Raw genomic sequence first — 20,635 nt, forward strand, 5'->3', positions numbered from 1 at the left:
AGAGAAGGAATGCAATGCCAGGAGACATGACTCTTGCACAGGTGAAGAGTGCTGTGAAGCGGCTGAAAAATGGGAAAACAGCTGGGGTTGATGAGGCGAATGCAGAGATGATTAAGTGTAGTGGAGAGAGTGGAATGAAGTGCTTGTTGGAGATATGTAAGAAGGCATGGATGAGTGAAACTGTGCCTGCAGAGTGGAAAAAGGCTGTGATTGTACCCCAGTGCAAAAATAAAGGTGAGTGAAGTGAGTGCAAGAATTATCATGGCTCAAGTTTACTGAGTGTTGTAGGGAAGGTATATGGAAGAATTATTACAGAGAAAGGAAGAGAGATATCAGAAATCCTAGTGAGTGATGAACAGAGTGGCTTTAGGAGTGGCAGAGGATGTGTGGATCAGATATTTGCAGTGAGACAGATAGCAGAGAAGGCTTGTGAGGTGTTTATGGCATTCATGGATCTGGAAAAAGCCTACGTCAAAGTGGACAGAGAAGGATTGTGGAAAGTTTTGCTCATGTACAGTGTACATGGCAAGCTGCTAGGTGCTGTCAAGAGTTTTTATGATGGTAGTGAAGCATGTGAAAGGGTTAATGGGCATCTAAGTGAATGGTTCACGATTGGTGTGGGCATGGTTGTTCAGTATATATATATGGATGGGATGATGAGAGAAGTAAAAACACGAGTAATGGAGAGAGGGATGGCATTGTAATGAATGGTGATGGATGGAATATCTCAAATTTGTTTATGCTGATGATGCAGTGCTGTTTGCAAGTACCAGGCAAGAACTTAGTAGGCTAGTGCAGAGTTTTGCTGATGTCTGTGAGTGTCGTGCCTTAAGAGTAAATGTAGAAAAGAGTAAAGTGGTGGTTATTGAGAGAGAAGGTGACTACCAGTGCGATGTTACAGTGAATGGAGGGAGACTGGACTTGGTGAGAGAGTTCAAGTACCTGGGTACAGTGATAGAAAAGAGAGGAAAATATGCAAAAGAAGTTGAAAGTACAGTGACACAAGGAAGAAAGGTAGCTTTTTTTTTTTTTTTTTTTTTTTTTTTTTTTTTTGACTCTGGGCAAAGGTTCAGGGCCTATTTCTTGGGGGCAGTTGCCTATCCCAAGGCCCAGTAGTCCTCCTACACCTCCACATGTCACCACTTCGGCGCTAACACCCACCGTCCATATTGAATACATGCTAGGGCTGTCTCATACAGGACTGGTGTATTGGTATTAGCGGGGGTACTTTTATGACATGTCGGCGGGTCATCTGGTAGATCAGGAAGGTCTGCTTTTAGGAAATTCAAATCCTTAAACTGTTCCCTGCCCCAGCCGAGATTCGATCCTGGGTCCATTAGGACTGCAAGCCGCCTCTCTACCGATTCAGCCACCGCCTCCCCCTGGTGCAATGAAGGCCTTGATAACAGAGGCTTGAGTGCTGCAGCTGCACAAGGCTTTCATGAAGGAGAGTTAGTGCCAACTTTAACATATGGATGTGAGACTATGGTGTGGCATGAAAATGAAAAGTCAAGAGTAAGAGCAGTGGAGATGGGACTGCTGAGGAATGTATGTGGAGTACGGAGAATGGATAGGATATGAAATAACGTGATTCGTGATAGATGTGGAGTGATGAAGTTGGTGGACACCAGAATCGAAGAGAGTGTTCTGAGATGGTATGGTCACATGGAGAGAATGGATAACAATAGAGTGATGAAAAAGGTATACCTGAGCGAATTTGAAGGAGGGAGGAGGCGAGGTAGGCCAAGGAGAAGGTGGAAGGATATGGTGGATGAGTGTGTGAGGAAGAGAGGTTTGAAAGTCGGTGAGGCTAGGGAACTGATGAGATCGAGCTGGCTGGATGAATGTTGTGAGTAGAAGTGCATGTTCAGGGATTTGGCACCCCTTTTTTAAAGTGGCAGCGTCCAGTTTGACTCAATCGGATACGTTTATGTGAAGCTACAGAATGTGGTGGATGTTGTGTGGATGTTTTCGGAGTATCCGATAGAGCCAGGATTCCAGGAACTTGAATGATGAGTGAATGGAAGTGTGGCCCATTGGATTGGGCAAATTTGGGCTGTCTGGACTTTGCTATTCCTCACCCTGCCCTAGGATGGGAAAGAAGGTCTGGATGATGATGATGATGATGATGATGGCAGTTAACAGTAATGCTGGGTGCCATGCAGTTCCGCTACTGGTGTGCGACTAACAAGTAGCATGGAGCATTTGTTTTTTAAGTGACCCTATGCTGTATGGTCTTATCACCAACCCTACCTGAGGCCTCAGGTTTGAATTCAGAATTTTCCTCCCAGACCAGCAGCCATCCAAGGCTAACAGGTCCAGTCTACCTAAGGGGACAGACTCAGCCCAAACTTTGACCACGTAAATGTGATTTTTCTCTGTCAGGGAGCATTGTGCAAGGCAAGCAACTGAGCTTTTAGCCCCATATCACTCCCGTGATAGTACCTTCTGGGGATGACGGTAACAGTCCACTGCACAGACTATCTAATCACATGAATAGGTTGCCAGAGAAAGTCTTTGAAAGTGAGACATCATAATGTTGGCATAGTTAGACCTTATGTGGTATGGAATATGAGAGTGGAGTATTACTTTGGTAAGTGAAAGAGAAGAGGATGTGGAGTTATTCAGAGAAAGGGAGAGAGTTATGTGAAAACAAAGTACAATAGTCTGAAAGCAGCTCTGTCATGGTCATCCTTTGTCAAGGGGTTCCTAGGAGAAAATAAAGTGTTGGAAATGATAATGAAAGTGTCTGATCAGTACACAAATATCTCCACGGCGTTTATAGTCAAAGCAAATGGCACAAGTGTGTTGCAAAAAACATTAGTATATATTTTGTGGTGACTTTTTTAGGTCAGGTGAAGTGACAGGAAAGATGAGAGATATAGGAAGAGTGGGGGGCAGGCACAGAAAAAGAATGATAAAGGCTAAGGAATACTAATGTTTATTGCAACACACTTGTGCCATTTGCTTTGGCTAGTGATCCCAATTCTACCCAGTCCCACATTTGCAACTTAATACTAGCTGGTATGGATTTATTCATACCAAGTCAACAATTCACTAAAAGATCAAACTCTCCAAAATGGTTTGATGGCAATTGTGCCAGAGCAACAGCCCAGAAGTCATTAGCATATAACTCTTACTTAAAATAAAAAACATCTGAATCACTCTCCCAATTTAAAATTGCTGGAAATCATGCAAAAGCTGTATTAAATCTATCTAAATCAAACTTTCTTCAAAAGCAAGCATCAAAACTACTTAACAACCCTAATGACAATAGAATATTCCGGTCAACTGTTAATTCTTTCAATAATAACTTTAACAAGTCATCTTCCATTCCCCCACTAAAATCTTCAGATGGCAATATTACAAATGACCCACGTGGGAAAGCAGATATCTTTGCTAGTACCTTTGCAAGAAACTCCACCATAGATGATACCAGCCAGAATGTCTCAGTACTGGAACTTGATTCTACCGAAATTGCCCCACTTAAAATACAGACAAGATTCGTAAAATCCATCCTAGACAATTTACCTACCAACAAAGCTCCAGGCCCAGATGGAATTCCGCCAATTATTTTGAAAAAGTGTTCCCCTGAACTTGCCTCTGTCCTAGCCAAATTATTCAGACTATGCATACGTACTTCTTTATTCCCAAATTCATGGAAAGAAGCCAATATCCACCCAGTTCCGAAGAAAGGAAGTTCGTCTGACCCCTCCAATTACAGACCAATAGCTGTCACATCTTCTCTTGGTAAGGTATTTGAAACTTTAATTAACCCCTTAACCACGGGGCGTCACTTTCGTGACGCTTGGGAGCAAGGGATCATACCGCGGGGTGTCGCTTTTGTGATTCTGTGTTATTTTGAATTCACCCGGGCTTCCAAGTGGGGGCTTGTATCATCTCTCAGTACTGCCAATGTCCAACACTAGTCAGCACTCCTAATCTCATCTGTACTCCCATCCATTGTTGACAATTTAGCCATTTCTCCCCGTTCTTGACTCCCCTCCCTACCCCCCCTCCATTACCCTATCCTCTCGCCTGCCCGGCCGTGCTACGCTAAGTAAATCTTCCCTGGAATTTTTCACTGATTTCATCCATTGAAATAAGCCCTATGTCCTATTCTTATACCAAATAATATATACAAGAAAGAAATATGGTAAGTGAGAGTGCCATACACCTAGAATTGGCTAATTATCACCTGACAACACCTCACGTGCACTCGTTCGCTAATTTTCGCTGTTTTTTTCCCCTTGAAATATGCCGTATAATCTATTTTCGTAATAAATATACATGTAAGGAGGGAAGGGAGAAGCCTAAGTGATATTTACATTCACCTGGAACTACCTAATTTATAATGTATTGTCTAGATTTCCTGCCAATCATATCAGTGCTAGACAAAGCTGTTTCAAGATCTAACATTGGTAGCTCTGAATATATATCTCCTAAGTAGGCCTCTAATCTATTTTCGTAATAAATATACATGTAAGGAGGGAAGGGAGAAGCCTAAGTGATATTTACATTCACCTGGAACTACCAAATTTATAATGTATTGTCTAGATTTCCGGCCAATCATATCAGTGCTAGACTTAGCTGTTTCAAGAACCAGTATTGGTAACTCTGAATAACCCCTAAACAGGTCTCCACGCTGGCCCTCCGTTATCAGTTTACTCTCATCTTCCGAAGCGAGAGTACGTATGTTTCTTCTTGCTGACTTCAAGGCCTTTTTTCACCCCCATGCAAATGGCCCTGTGACCTTTACCCCCTACTAAACCTCGTGTGGAAAGAGGTAAAGGGCTGACAATTGATAAAAGAGTGACTACGATCTTTCTATTGAGTAAAACAGTGCAAGTGGAATTGTAAATAATGTGTAAACAGCAAGTGAAAGTAATGAATGTAAATATACGTGAACAATGGAAAATAGTTTTATAAGTTATTTCAAGTGACAGTGCACAACACAGTGTAAATAAAATAGAAATGTAAATAACGTAAATAAAATAGAGAACGTAAATAGAAATGTAAATGAGTAGTATACGAGTATATACCCTAGGAGTAATGAAAGTGAAAGTTTCACTCTAGCATGTCTGAATGCTATGAGTTATGAGAGTGAAGATGAAAGTGACATTCACTCTCAATGCCAGCATACAGGACGAGAAAGTGAATGCTACGTATTTTACTGAAAGAAATTGAATCCCTACAGTGACAATAAACTAATACTACTGAAGGAAACTTATGGATAAAGACTGTAGATATATATAAGTGTTATATAGTAATAGAAATATAAAGTGTGAGGGGTTTTATGAATAATAAATGACAGTGTAACAAAAGCGAACTAGTGCCAGTGCGACGATCAGACGCGCTCGTAATTTCCATTGCTTTCACAGTGTTTTTTTTTTTTTAGTATGGATCCCAAACTACTTGAAAATTGTAGAATAGTGTTTATAGTGTTTGTATCTGGCTGTGGTAATCATATTACGGGTTGTCGGGAAGTGTAAAGTGGAGACTTCGTTACCCTACTTCAGAGGTCTCCACAAGTCCTACGGCAACCGACGAAGGCTCAACAATCATTCCAGGAGAAAGCTGAAGGTATGTGCCATAAGCATATGTAATTTTATTATTCTAGGACTAATAACTGATTTTTGGCAAATATTTTTTGAGAGTCTGTCGGAGCCCAAATAACCCCGCGGCACACGCAAGTCATTGGTAAACAAGCCCGCGGTGTAGGGGTTAATAAGCATATTATTAAACGTCTTGAATCCAACAACTTAATTAGTGATAGACAATACGGTTTTTGCCACGAAAGATCCACCATTGACATACTCAGTCTCTTAACTCATACCATCCATCAATCAATTGATCTTTTTGGAGAAACTCATGCAGTAGCTCTTGATATCTCTAAAACTTTCGACAGAGTATGGCACCGTTCCCTGCTGTCCAAACTCCCTTGCTATGGACTAACGTCTTTTGTTCCTTTGATTTCTTCTTATCTTAGTGACAGGAAAATAAGAGTAAAAGTAGATGATGTATATTCGAATTTCCACTCAATTAACGCCGGCGTGCCGCAGGGATCAGTTCTTGTGCCAACCCTATTTCTGGTTCATATTAATGATCTCTTATCTGTCACTCACAATCCCGTTCACTCATATGCAGATGACTCAACACTACATAGTTCATTCACACTCAGACATCCATTTACAAAGTCTAATATCTCTACCTCTCAACTCAGTAAAGCCATCTCCATAAATCAAGATCTAGCTACAATCAGTGAATGGGGACAAAACAACCTTGTCTCTTTTAATGCTAGTAAAACTAAATACAGTAATCACTCCAATATCCGGATCAATAGAGCCATCGGTAGGTTCGGATATTGGTTTTGTCCGGATATTGGGCCCCAGCTTATGGACTTGTACTTACGGACCCTAACACAGAGAAACACCTATACAACTCCCTCCGGACATGCATAGCACCTATTTAACACCCAAATCACACCAATAAGGCACATAAATGACTGAAATAAATGCAATAGACACATAAAATGTGGGTTTAGAAGTATGTTCATACATTAATAAACATTCTGGTACTTATGGACTCTAACCGAACCTAACCTAACCGAACCTAACCGAACTCTGAAAAACCCATTCCTACTGCACATGCATGAGGTAAGTTTAGTATGGAAAGAAGTACAGTATGACACTTTCTGGTAAGTATAGTATGGGAAAAAATACAATATGAAACATTCTGGTAAATATAGTATGGAAAATAGTACAACATGAAACATTTTGGCTACTTACAGCAAGTCCCTGGCCACCTCGATGAATAACCGCCTCCTCTCGGACTCTGACAGTAAGAAACGATTTCCTGAAGCACTTGCACTACACTCTTCCTGAAGTCTTGCACTGAACTTAGTCACTAACACACAGAAGTCCGTTCTTTTCACAGTGTTCACTTTAGTCCAAATAATGTTCCATTAAACTTAAGTGTTGCACATTAACTTTTCCCAGGTTTTTAAGTTTCCAAAGCCAAAACAAAGAAGGTTAGTTACGTTAAATTTCTTTTCTACTTAGTCTTTTCTCCCAACTTGAAAACCTTAACACAACACACCGTTTTCTTCACTGCACAACACTCAAAATTCCCGTGTGGTCTAGTGGAGAAGTTCTTGCTGTTTATTCACTGTCAGAGCCCGAGAGTATCACTGGCAGGCGTCCAAGGGGTGCATCGGTGGGTAGTGGTGATGAGCGTACCGACTACAGAAGACTCTGAAGACAGCCGCAAACTCACGTCGGCGGTGACTCCACTGTAGCTGATGTGCTGGGCTGTGGCTCGGAGCATGAGGGCCTGTCTTGGGGAGGCAACGGAGTGGAACCAGGGCTTGGCACAGCGGGGAAGTCACGGGCCTGAAAAAACTGTCAATCGTTGACTGACGCAAGGACCGACGATTCTGGCGATTGATGATGCGCTGCCGGAAAGCACGCACTTCCTCCACGAGTCCCAAGGGCCCCATCTCCCTGTCGCAGTCCGGGTGTTCCAGGTAGTCTAGGACGAACTCTAGATGTTCCCGGAGTGCGCTCAGCTTGGGGATGGCTGGAGTAGTGTCCTGCTGGGCGGAGTCTGCATCATCATCGCCTTCGTCGTCGGAATCTTCAAGTTCGGGACTGACACCAGCAACCGAAGACGCGATCTCGATATCAGACAACGTCTGATACCCAGGATCGCCCTCGTCATCGTCAACCACTCACGAACATCGTCCACATCAACATCGTCGCCGTGCGTGCGTAGCCGTGCATGGAAGTCATCCACGTCAAACCCTAGGAAATCGTACTCCACATCTGTTCCGAGAAGCAGACGAGACCAACCATTTTCAAGAGTTTTCACAGGGACTTCCTTCCATGCACTAGCCCAGTTGTACAGCGCAGACTTGATGTTGTAGCGGCGAAGGTTTTCCAAAGTCCGCTTGCCTCGAGTGTCACGTCCTTCCCTGCGCTCGTCCCCGTCCTCGAGAACCACCATCACCTCGTCCAGGAACTTCCGACGGTACAGGCGCTTTGTTGCCACGATCACTCCTTGGTCCATTGGTTGAATGAGAGCAGTCGTATTAGGTGGCAGAAACATGCACCTAATACGGCCATTCTCAGCAACCAAGTCCTTGTCGCACGGGTGGGCAGGTGCATTGTCGAGGAGAAGGAGAGCCTTTACCTGGTCGCGAGGAATTCCCAGTGTCTTCGTCTGGTAATGTATGACCTCCTTGACGAAGTGATGGTGAAACCAGTCTTTGAAAATCACAGCTGTGAACCATGCTTTCAAAGAATGGTACCATACGACAGGAAGGACATCCATCACCCCACGAAGGCACCGAGGCTGCTTTGCACGGCCAACAATAACGGGCTTAAGCCGGTGCATGCCGTTAGCATTGGCACAACACAAAGCAGATATCCGTTCCTTAGAGAAGCTTGCGGCCAGGTACACGCTTCTCCGTCTCATCGGCGAGAGTGTTCGTTGGCACCGAGCGATAGAATAGGCCAGTTTCGTCAGCGTTATAGACTTGACCGAGAGTGAGGCCCTCCCTGTCGATCAAGCCTTTCACCTTGTGCCGAAACTCGTCCACTCCATCCTCGTTAGCGTCAAATTATTAGCCATGTGCTTTACGGTTAGTAAGGCCATGTCGCAACTTGAACGCGAAGAGCCAACCCTCGGATGCCTTGAAGTCTAGGGCGTCGTGAAGCCTTGCAAACTTCTCAGCAGCAGCCTTCAGCTCCGTTCCATGTACCATCACACCAGCTGCACGTTGCTGTCGATACCAAATCAACGTGGAGCGGTCGATCTCTGCATACTTGGGAGTAAACATAACCTTCCTCTCCACGTTGCGTTTGCTTCTCGACGAGAAGTCAGCCGTGTACTGCATGAGCTTGTCTCGGGAACGCTTGATATCAAACAAAGTCGACCGGGCCAGGTTGAACTCGCGGAGAATGCGAGAGGAGGACCAACCCGCATCAACCTTCTCCAATATCTCCCGTTTCTTCTCCAGAGTCAACACCACTCTCTTCCTTTTCTCAGGAGGCGGGGCCATCATCACACACACTAAGAGTAGGGCAGAGAGCAGCAGGAGGCCTTGCAGCAAGTACGGCACCACCACAAAAGCGAGCACGTGGGCAGCCATTACGAAGAGCGCAGGTCCAGTCGCGGTGAGAGACAGGCGGGAAGTGGGGAGGATGCAGCGGCGCTCTATCGGACGTCGGAGGAATGACGAACCAAAACAATGCTCTCACGCGGCGCGCGCGGCAAGTTCAAATTACGGACGGCAAAAAATCGGTTTTTTTTCCAATTTTTTTGGATTTTCGGACCATTTTGGGAATGTTTGATCCCAGGACGATAAGGTTCGGTTAGTGGGGATGTTCGGTTATTGGGCGTCCGGATATTAGAGTGATTACTGTATATACAGTTTACTAATAGACAGATATTGCCAGATTCGTACATTACTTTCAGTGCTACTAATATTCCCATCTCCAAAAGTATTGAAATTCTTGGTGTCTCACTTAACAGTACCCTCAGCTGGAGCTCTCATGTCATATCACTTGCTAAAACCGCCTCAAAGAAACTTGGATTATTGTACAGAGTCCGTAACTTCTTCGCCGATGAGCAGATAGCTATCATTTATAAGAGTCATGTGCGCTTTCAGCTTGAATATTGCTCACCCTTGTGGAATGGTTGTGGAGAGGTTGCATTAAGACAACTAGACAAAATTCAGAATAAAGCTGTTAGAATTATTAACAACCCTGCCATTACATATAAACTACCTCCCCTGCAAGTAAGAAAGAATGTTGCCTCCCTTGCATTATTTTACAGATATATTTTTGGCAAATGCTCAGATGAAGTTGCGTCCATGGTGCCACCTCTCCATGCCTTCCCTCGTGCTACACGGGCATCTGGTAGCGCTCATGACTGGAATGTCACTCAACCATATTGCAGAACTTCTGCCTATCAGAATTCTTTCATTCCCCGAACTGCATCTCTCTGGAACTCGCTTCCCCAGAGTTGTTTTCCTCCAAATTTCAACCCACAACTGTTCAAGTCTAACTGTTACAGATATTTTATGAATAGAGGACACCAGTAATCTGGTGTATGGATTATTTTTTTTTCCCCATTTGTTTTTCCTTCCTCCATTCTGTTATTTAAAAAAAAAAAAAAAAAAAAAAAAAAAAAAAAAAAAAATAGGCAGCACTACATCAAGTGGCGACCATCATCCACTCACTTGATGTATTGCTGCCTACTGCTTCCTTAGCCTTTATCATTCTTTTTCTGTGCCTGCCCCCCTCTCTTCCTATATCTCCCATCTTTCCTGTCACTTCTTATTGCTCTTCTTTCCTTTACGGGTGGCTTTACATTGAGTGACAAGCCAAATGGTTTCCTGTAAGCCAAGAAACCATTTACAATGCTGGGTGGTAACTATATAACCAACCCATATGTGTTCCCTACGTGTCAACAAATGGGTTGATGGAGGGTTAGTGCCCCTCCCTGTAAAACTAATAACTCAAAGTCAAATGGCCACCCCTTACGGGATTATGGCGTCTGGCAAGAGATAGATAGATAGATTAGGTATGTTGAAATATGGATTGAAACTGCTAGTTTTGATATGTTGAATGAAAAGGTATGACTAATTTATCAGAAAAAGATCTTTCTAAGAGCAGATGATAAAAATGTAGGACTTCATCTCAGTTCTGTGATATCTTCAAAATGAGCATTGAAGACTTGCAAATGACTGTTTTAGCACAGATAAGTTCATATTACACCCATGCATTCTCATATATTTCTGCATGCATGATAGGAAACTGAGGGATTCCGTGTGATGCCAGGAGTGACAAAGCAGTGTCATCCCCCAGGACAAGAGTGGCCAGACTCCCCTAACATTCAGCAGAGGTAAGAATAAAACTATACAATATTAACTCATCATTCACAGTATGCAACGTAGTATTTGTGTTCGCTTACTTATGACACCCTTCTGTGCCCTCATACCCTTCAGTTGCAGCATAGAAATACAGTAGATCCTCACTATATCGAATCTCAGTATACTGTAACAGATTTTGGATTTATCAGACACTTCCGAGCCCACCGACCTTTGCCAACTGTACCAAACTAGGGTCAACAATTGGGGTGGTAAGATGTATAGTACATATGTTTCCTACCCTTTTGACTCCAACTTTCCTTGCAATTGTCCTCTCCCTGTAGTGATTGCTGAGTTATTATGACATTATGTTACTGTAATAATGTACTAGTCATTAAGAAGTGCTATGACAAAGATGTGAAATATGCAGTAAAAGGGCAAAGTTATGGTCAGAGTTTGTGTAAAATGGGTACAGTTTTCATTTACAGTACTAGAGTATGATATTATAATTATTTATTTTCAATCATGTGTTTGAATTCCCACCAAGGGAGGGTGGCCCTCAGATTTATCACACTTTCGTCTTTATCAAACCAGGCTTCCCTCTGATTAGTTCAACATTACAAGGGTCCATTGTAATGTGCTTTCTGTAAGAGAGCAGAAAAACTTGGCCAGAAGTTACTTAATAATGCTGTACCCTCAAGACTTGTGCTGGAGGCATGGCCAGGCATGCCGAAAGTGGAGTGGACAAAGTCGCATCTTGGCTTATGAGATGTGTAAATGTTCGTAACTGATGAGTCAGTGCTGTATAGGCAACCCTAGGTATCTGAAGTGCTTGGGTTAAGTAAAGTTAGTGCAGATAGTGATTTTTCAGATACTGACAAGTTAGAACACGGGTAATATGATGTTAGTTCAAGTGGCCATAGAAGTTTAATCTTTGATGAGATTAGTCAACCATCTGTCTGTCTAACTATAGCCAGACACCTCAATCCCGTAAGCGGTGACAACAAACAAATTACCTCCATGTCACCTTGTTCCTTGCCATTGTGCAGCTCTCCCCCCAGCTTACATCTGTTTCTTTCATATACATCTCCACTTCATTCCTCGATCTCATCCTCAGTCTCCCCCTTCCTTCCCCTCCCCCCTCCACTTCACTCTCATACACTCTCCTTATTTGTCTCTCACTCTCCCTCCTCTCCATATGGCCAGACCACCTTAATGTATATCAAACGCTTTCTGTCACATCCAAATTTACACCATAATGCTTTTTTACTTCCTCATATGTCAGTCTCTCTCCATGAAACTCCACATACTCCTCTCAGATAACTCATTTCCACTGCTCTTACTCTTGAATTGTGTCCTTCCAACAAGGTCCAAGCATCACTTCCATACGTTTAGAGTGGGTATCACAATACTATCAACAGCAACTTTTTTTTTTTTTTTACTTCCATGCTCACATAGCTATTTCTTATTGCCGCTTTCAGTGGTGTTGTGATGAGAAGAGGTAGATTGAGGTGGTTTGGGCATGTGGAAAGGATGGGGGATGATAATTGGGTGCAGAAAGTGAAAAGTGTTAATGTTGGGGGTAGGGTTGCGAGAGGTAGACTGAAAAAGACATGGGATGAGGTCATTGAGTGTGACCTCAGGGATAAGGGACTGAATAGGGAAGCTGCCAGAGATCAAGCAGCGTGGAGAACTGCCATTAGGTGACCAAGGCCAATGCATGCAAGCATGTTGGAGCCTTCAAAAACAAAACAAATGAAACAAATGAATCAGCAACTTTGCTTCCCTGTCGTACCCATTCAAGCAGTTAATCCTCTAAACTTCCATCCATATTCATCACACTATCCAAGTACTTAAATGCACTGAGATTTTCGATTTCCTTACCACATAGCCGCACAGTGCACTCAGTGACTTCATTTCTCTCAAAGACCACAACTTTTCTGTACCCTACGTTCACATTTAGATTCTGTTTCTTACATACTTTTCCAGACTCATTCACCAAGCCTTTCCATTCCCATTCATTTCCTCTTTATAGTACTGCACAGTCAACCCTTACCAAATACATATTGAGTCACGATATACTGAGTACAGATTTAAGTGGTATCAGAAGTCATACAGTGCTGATGTAAATTAAGTGGCAAGAAATATATCTGTATTATGGAGTGTTTTACAGAGTGCCAAGAAATACAGTGGTATTATGAAGATTTTTTGTGTGTGTGTGTGTGTGTGTGTGTGTGTGCAAAAATTCTAGATATTTTGCACTATTTTTAGTGAGCTTCAGGAGACTCTTGTCCAGTAGAGTGGCAGTTTAAGTCAGATGTAAGTACTGTAATGATTACAAGCACTTAATTTCTCCCTTTGTTATGGTTAAGGAAAGGAAGTGGTGGACAGTGAGGATATTAAAGACACCTGGAGAGAGTATTATAACTGGTTGCTGAATGAGGAGTCTGGCTGGGTCACGCAAGGTTTGGAGTCAGTGGATCCAATGTTTTGCCCTTGGCTTTTGATTGATGCTGCTACTGTGAGCAGGGCAATCAGGATACAGTCAGGCAAGGCAACAGGTGTATTTGGGTTGACTGCTGAAATGTTGAAGTCCTTAGGTGATAGAGGAATAGGTTTGGCTATTATCTATCAGTCTATCTATTGCCAGACCCCTTAATCCCATAAGGGGTAGCCACAGACAAATCGCCTCCATGTCGCCTGTCGCCCGCCATTTCATTGCCCTGCTCCCAGCCCACACCCCCCTCTCTCATATCCCTTTCCACTCCATCCCTCAATCTCATCCTTGGCCTCCCCCTTCCTCTCCCCCCCTCCACCTCACTCACATGCACTCTCCTCATCAGTCTGTCACTCTTCATCCTCTCCACATGGCCAAACTACCTCAGTGTGTAATTCCTAACACTTTCTATCGCATCTACATCCACATCCACACCACAACGCTCCATCACTTCCTCTCTCCATGTGACTTCACATGCTCCTCTCAGATAACTCATTTCCACTGCTGTCACTCTTGACCTCTGTCCCTCCAACAAGGTCCAAGCTTCACTTCCATATGTTAGAGTTGGTATCACAATACTGTCATGTAGTAACTTTTTCACTTCCATGCTCACTTCCCTGTTTCTTATCACTTCTTTCAAGGAACCAGCAACCTTTCTTCCCTGTTGTACTCTTTCAAGCACCTCATCCTCTACACTTCCATCCTTACTCATCGCACTACCAAAGTACTTAAATGCACTCACATTTCTCATTTCCTCCACATCCAACCTCACTGTACATTCACTGGCTTCACTTCTCTCAAAGACCATAACTTTACTCTTCCCTACATTCACTTTTAGATTCCGTTTCTTACACACTCTCCCGAACTCATTCACGAAGCGTTGCAGCTCCCCTTTGTCTTCGCTTAACCCCTTAACCGCGGGGCGTCACTTTCATGACGCTTGGGAGCAAGGGATCATACCGCGGGGCGTCGCTTTTGTGATTCTGTGTTATTTTGAATTCACCCGGGCTTCCAAGTGGGGGCTTGTATCATCTATCAGTACTGCCAGTGTCCAACACTAGTCAGCACTCCTAATCTCATCTGTACTCCCATCCATTGTTGACAATTTAGCCATTTCTCCCCGTTCTTGACTCCCCTCCTTACCCCCCCTCCATTACCCTATCCTCTCGCCTGCCCGGCCGTGCTACGCTAAGTAAATCTTCCATGGAATTTTTCACTGATTTCATCCATTGAAATAAGCCCTATGTCCTATTCTTATACCAAATAATATATACAAGAAAGAAATAAGGTAAGTGAGAGTGCCATACACCTGGAATTGGCTAATTATCACCTGACAACACCTCACGTGCACTCGTTCGCTAATTTTCGCTGATTTTTTCCCCTTGAAATGTGCCATATAATCTATTTTCGTAATAAATATACATGTAAGGAGGGAAGGGAGAAGCCTAAGCGATATTTACATTCACCTGGAACTACCTAATTTATAATGTATTGTCTAGATTTCCTGCCAATCATATCAGTGCTAGACAAAGCTGTTTCAAGATCTAACATTGGTAGCTCTGAATATATATCTCCTAAGTAGGCCTCTAATCTATTGTCGTAATAAATATACATGTAAGGAGGGAAGGGAGAAGCCTAAGTGATATTTACATTCACCTGGAACTACCAAATTTATAATGTATTGTCTAGATTTCCTGCCAATCATATCAGTGCTAGACTTAGCTGTTTCAAGAACCAGTATTGGTAACTCTGAATAACCCCTAAGCAGGCCTCCACGCTGGCCCTCCGTTATCAGTTTACTCTCATCTTCCGAAGCGAGGGTACGTATGTTTCTTCTTGCTGACTTCAAGGCCTTTTTTCACCCCCATGCAAATGGCCCTGTGACCTTTACCCCCTACTAAACCTCGTGTGGAAAGAGGTAAAGGGCTGACAATTGATAAAAGAGTGACTACGATCTTTCTATTGAGTAAAACAGTGCAAGTGGAATTGTAAATAATGTGTAAACAGCAAGTGAAAGTAATGAATGTAAATATACGTGAACAATGGAAAATAGTTTTATAAGTTATTTCAAGTGACAGTGCACAACACAGTGTAAATAAAATAGACATGTAAATAACGTAAATAAAATAGAGAACGTAAATAGAAATGTAAATGAGTAGTATACGAGTATATACCCTAGGAGTAATGAAAGTGAAAGTTTCACTCTAGCATGTCTGAATGCTATGAGTTATGAGAGTGAAGATGAAAGTGACATTCACTCTCAATGCCAGTATACAGGACGAGAAAGTGAATGCTACGTATTTTACTGAAAGAAATTGAATCCCTACAGTGACAATAAACTAATACTACTGAAGGAAACTTATGGATAAAGACTGTAGATATATATAAGTGTTATATAGTAATAGAAATATAAAGTGTGAGGGGTTTTATGAATAATAAATGACAGTGTAACAAAAGCGAACTAGTGCCAGTGCGACGATCAGACGCGCTCGTAATTTCCATTGCTTTCACAGTGTTTTTTTTTTTGAGTATGGATCCCAAACTACTTGAAAATTGTAGAATAGTGTTTATAGTGTTTGTATCTGGCTGTGGTAATCATATTACGGGTTGTCGGGAAGTGTAAAGTGGAGACTTCGTTACCCTACTTCAGAGGTCTCCACAAGTCCTACGGTAACCGACGAAGGCTCAACAATCATTCCAGGAGAAAGCTGAAGGTATGTGCCATAAGCATATGTAATTTTATTATTCTAGGACTAATAACTGATTTTTGGCAAATATTTTTTGAGAGTCTGTCGGAGCCCAAATAACCCCGCGGCACACGCAAGTCATTGGTAAACAAGCCCGTGGTGTAGGGGTTAACAACACAATATCATCTGCAAACAACAGTACAGGGAGTTTCCAAACACTGCTCTCCCTCATTAGGGCCACTCCACCATCCACTGCTCTACCTTGTATTTCTTTTATAACCCCATCCATATACAGATTGAACAACCATGGAGACATGACATACTTGTTTCAGTCCATCCTTCAAATAGAAAAATTCACTTTGTTCACCATTCACATGCACTGCAGCCGTTGCACCCTCATACATACTCTTCACGGCCTTCAACAACTTCCTATCTACTCCATATATTCTTAATACTTTCCACAATCCTTGTCTCTCCACTTTGTCATATGCTTTCTTCAAATCCATGAAGGCTGCATACAACTTCTTTCCCTTCTCTAGAAACATTTCCACTAAAGATCTAAGAATGAATATCTGATCTACACGACTCCTTCCCTTCCTAAAACCTCCCTGTTCTTCTCCAACTAATTCCTCTGTTATTTCCCTAACTCTGTCAATAAGTGTCCTACCACATACTTTTCCTATTGCACTAAGACAAATGCCCCTATGATTACCACACACTTCTTTTTCCCATTTTCCTTTGTACAAGGGAATAATTATACCTGACTTCCAATCCTCTGAGACTCTACCTTCCTCCTAGGCCAATCTGCATTTCTTCCACATCCATTCTACTACTATCTCTCCCCCATGCTTTACCATTTCTCCACACATTCCATCAATTCCTGGGGCTTTCCCCAATTTGACTTTCTTCATTGCTTCCACAACTTCCATCCTACTAATTTCTTCCTCTCTTCTCACATTCCTCCTCCTCCCAGCCATTCCCCAGCCACTTATACTTGCATTACTTTCATTCTCAATGTTCAACAATTCCTTAAAGTGCTCTCTCCATCTGCTCACTTTTTCTCCCTTCTCCACTAGTAATCTACCATTTTTATCTTTCAGTCCCCAACTAATTTCTTTGGCACCCTGTCTAACTCTTGTTACCTCTTTCCAGAACATTTTCTTACATTCCCACCCCTTTACACTCAAGTTCCATCCAAAATCCTCATCCACTCTCTTCTTACTCTCTTTTACTAATCTTTTCACCTCTCTTTTCCTCTCTAAATATAACTCTTTCTTCCATCTCTCAACTTCTTCCATACCCCTGTTTCTCATCCACTTACTATATGCTTTCTTCTTTTGTGCCACAGCCTCTCTCACCTCTTCATTCCACCATGCTGTTCCGTGCACTCCCTTACGTCTTCTCATCACCCCACACACCACCTCACACGCTGCACAGATTTCTTCTGTGAATATCTTGCACACACCTTCCGTGTCCCCCATCCGCTCCAGTCCATATTTACCCAGTCATTCCTCCACCTCCCTCTTAAGTTCTGCCTTTTATCCCTCCTCTTGCAAATTTTCCACCCTCCTTGTATGAACTACTTCCTCCTGTCCTTTCCTTCTATTTCTCCATTTCATTTGGACATTGATTCTGACCATCACCAAGTAGTGGTCAGAAAGTCCACTCCCCCAACCTCTATATGCTCTTGTATCCATTACACACCTACTCATCCTTTCATCCACACACACATACTCAATCATTGTCTTCCATTAGCTCACCACCCACGCTTCTCATCACTCGCCACATATACCTATGGATCATTTTGTGCCTGAAGAGGGTATTAGCTGTCACCAACCCCCTCCCGGCACAAATGTCCACTAAAGCACTGCCATTCTCATTCATCTCTGCAAGCACACCCCACTCACCAACTACTCCATCCTCCTTCCCATTCCCTATACTTTTCCATTCATATCTCCAGTCAAAAACACTGTCTCATTCCATTCAAACTTTTCCATGCGCACTTCCACATTTGTCCAGAACTCTTCTCTCATTCTGCTTGCACGATCTTGCGTTGGTGCATACACGCACACAATCGCGCACATTTGTGGTCTGACTTTCAATCTTACCCACACAGTCCTTGAGCGAACTGATCCATACTCTCTTATATTCTCCTGGCATCTCTTACTCACAGCGATACACACTCATTCTTTTGCCCTCTCTTTCTCACCTGTTCATGTACATATATCCCATCCATACTCCCATTCTCTCATACTCTCACCTCGCCATTTAGTTTCAGTTAATCCATATACATCCACTTTTGCACCTTCAAGCACCTGGACAATCTCTCTTTCTTTCACCTCATCATTTGCACCCCATACATTCCATGTAGCTCTCCGTACCATGTCCTTTGTTCGGTCCTTAGTCGTCACCTTTAGGTCAGTCCTGGTCCGAGGCTTCATGTTTGCATTTTTAGTTAGTTGTTTTCTGGGGAGGGGCACTAACATTCCACCAACCCACTTGTTGTCACATAGGGAACACGTGTTGGTTATTATAAGGTTACCACCCAGTGTTGTAAATGCTTTCCTCCTTTACAGGAAATCATTTGGCTTGCCACTCAGTGTAGAGCTACCCTAAAAACAGAGTACCACTACACTAAGTGGTTGGATGATGGGTGCCCCCACCCACCACTGATTTGATAAATTGAATTATATATGAATGTGTCATTCCATATGTCTGGCTGAATAATATGATTGTAAATGTGTATAAGGGGAAGGGTGATGTTCTGGGAAGAGGATATTTAGAGGCATAAAACTTTTGGATCATATAATGAAGGTAATGGAGAGAGTCATTGAAGGTATAGTTAGGGAAGGAGTGAATGTTGATGAGATGCAGTTTGGATTTATGCCACGCAAAGGGACCACTAAAGCCATCTTCATTGTTAGACTGCTTAAGGAAGTATTTATAGGAAAGAAAAGGCATTTGTATTTTGTTTTTATCAATTTTGAGAAGGCCTTTGACAGAGTCTCTAAGAAGTTGGTGAAGTGGGCAGTGAGAAATCTTGGGATTTGGGAGTGATTGGTTAGAGTGGTCATGTCAATGTGTGTGGATGCTGACACCTATGTAAGTGACTGGAGATTTGATTGATGAGTTTTCCGTGAATGTTGGCATGCATCAGGGGTCAGTCCTGAGCGCCTTATTATTTGTCATGGTGCTTAAAGCTCTTTTATGTAACCTCAATAATGGGCTCCCATGGGAGATGTTGTATGCTGATGACTTGATGTGACTGCAAAGAATGAAAGAGAGGCGGAGGAAAAATTTAGGAAATGGAGAGACTGAGTGAGGCATCAAGGTTTGAGAGTAAATGTGGAAAAAACTAAAATGATGATATCTAGGGCTGTTAGTGGTACTGTCAAAATAGGAGGAGTTTGGCCACCTGCAGGTTGACACAAGGCTGTGGGAAGTAATTTTCTCTTGTGCAGTGTTTTTGATAAGTGGGTGCATAAGAGCTGTAGTGGTATTAGAGGTAGACTGCGAAATAATGCAGATTTCGTGTGCAGTGTGTCAGAAAGAGCGTTTAGTAATTGTTAGATGTTAAAAAATTTATCATCCTAGAGAGTTTCTTGAGTGTGTGGAAGGATTTTATTACTGGGGGGACATGTTATATACTGGAGGTGGGGCTGTAGCTACCTCCTTGGTGAGTCTGTGGCTAGGGTAAGAAGTGACTGGAGAAAGTTCAGGGAGCTGTTTCCATTCCTAACATTAAGAGGGCTCTCTATCCATGTTAAGGGATCTATGTATGCAGCATGTGCTAGGAGTGTAGTGCTGTATGGTAGTGAGACGTGCAGTAAAGGAAGAGGATATTCGTAGGCTCAAATGTACAGAAATGACAGAGATTATTTGGATGTATAGTACATCCTTGAATGCAAGGCCTGGGGGAGCTAGGATTGCAACTGAATAGTTGAGAGGAAGAATGGTACTGGAATGTATTGTGATGAGGGGTAAATTGAGATGGCATGGGCAGGTTGAGAATGGAGGATAACAGTTGTGTCAGAAGGTGAGAAGTGTGAACATTGAGGGCTGGGTTGCAAAATGCAAACTGAAAAAGACCTGGGACAAGGTCACAGAGTGTAACCTCAGGTGTAGCTTGAATAGGGATTCTGCCAGAGATCAAACAGTGTGGAGAGCCACCTCTAGATGACTAAGGCCAACACATGCAAGCATGTTGGAGCCTTTATAAATCTATCTACATTCAATCCTTTTAAATCGTGTGTTCATAAATCACGGATTCGTAAATCACAGCTAGTTGGTTGTCAGACTGCCAACAACCTTAAATCAGTGTTAAGTCACGAATCTAGGCACCCAAGTGGGCTTTTTCCGAGAACCGTAAACCGCGGCATTCAAACTGAAAATCACGACCCAACAACCAATCATCGCGCGTCCCTGGTGACATATGTGCATACTAATGCCGCCATGTTTTTGTTGTTCTTGTCCCGCCAGTCCGCACACTGCAGACCGTCGCCGTGGAGTACGAGAGTTACCTGCCTTTTTTGTGCAACTACCCCCCGCCTCCTACCTGCCATGGTCCCTCCCGACCCC

The 20,635-nt window shown here is 42.9% G+C and overlaps 1 protein-coding gene across 1 annotated transcript in view; it reads left to right on the plus strand.

The window, feature by feature from the left end:
• The window catches only part of Piezo (piezo type mechanosensitive ion channel component), a 1,050,432-nt gene that overhangs the window by 739,293 nt on the left and 290,504 nt on the right, over positions 1-20,635 (plus strand). The window contains exon 35 of the mRNA XM_080275143.1: positions 10,817-10,908. Within this exon, the coding sequence (XP_080131269.1) occupies positions 10,817-10,908 (92 nt within the window). The remainder of the gene's footprint in view (positions 1-10,816; positions 10,909-20,635) is intronic.

The sequence above is a fragment of the Coenobita brevimanus genome, chromosome 60, assembly GCF_032717465.1.
Source record: "Coenobita brevimanus isolate Jiangsu-jjx chromosome 60, ASM3271746v2, whole genome shotgun sequence".
NCBI lineage: Eukaryota > Metazoa > Arthropoda > Malacostraca > Decapoda > Coenobitidae > Coenobita > Coenobita brevimanus.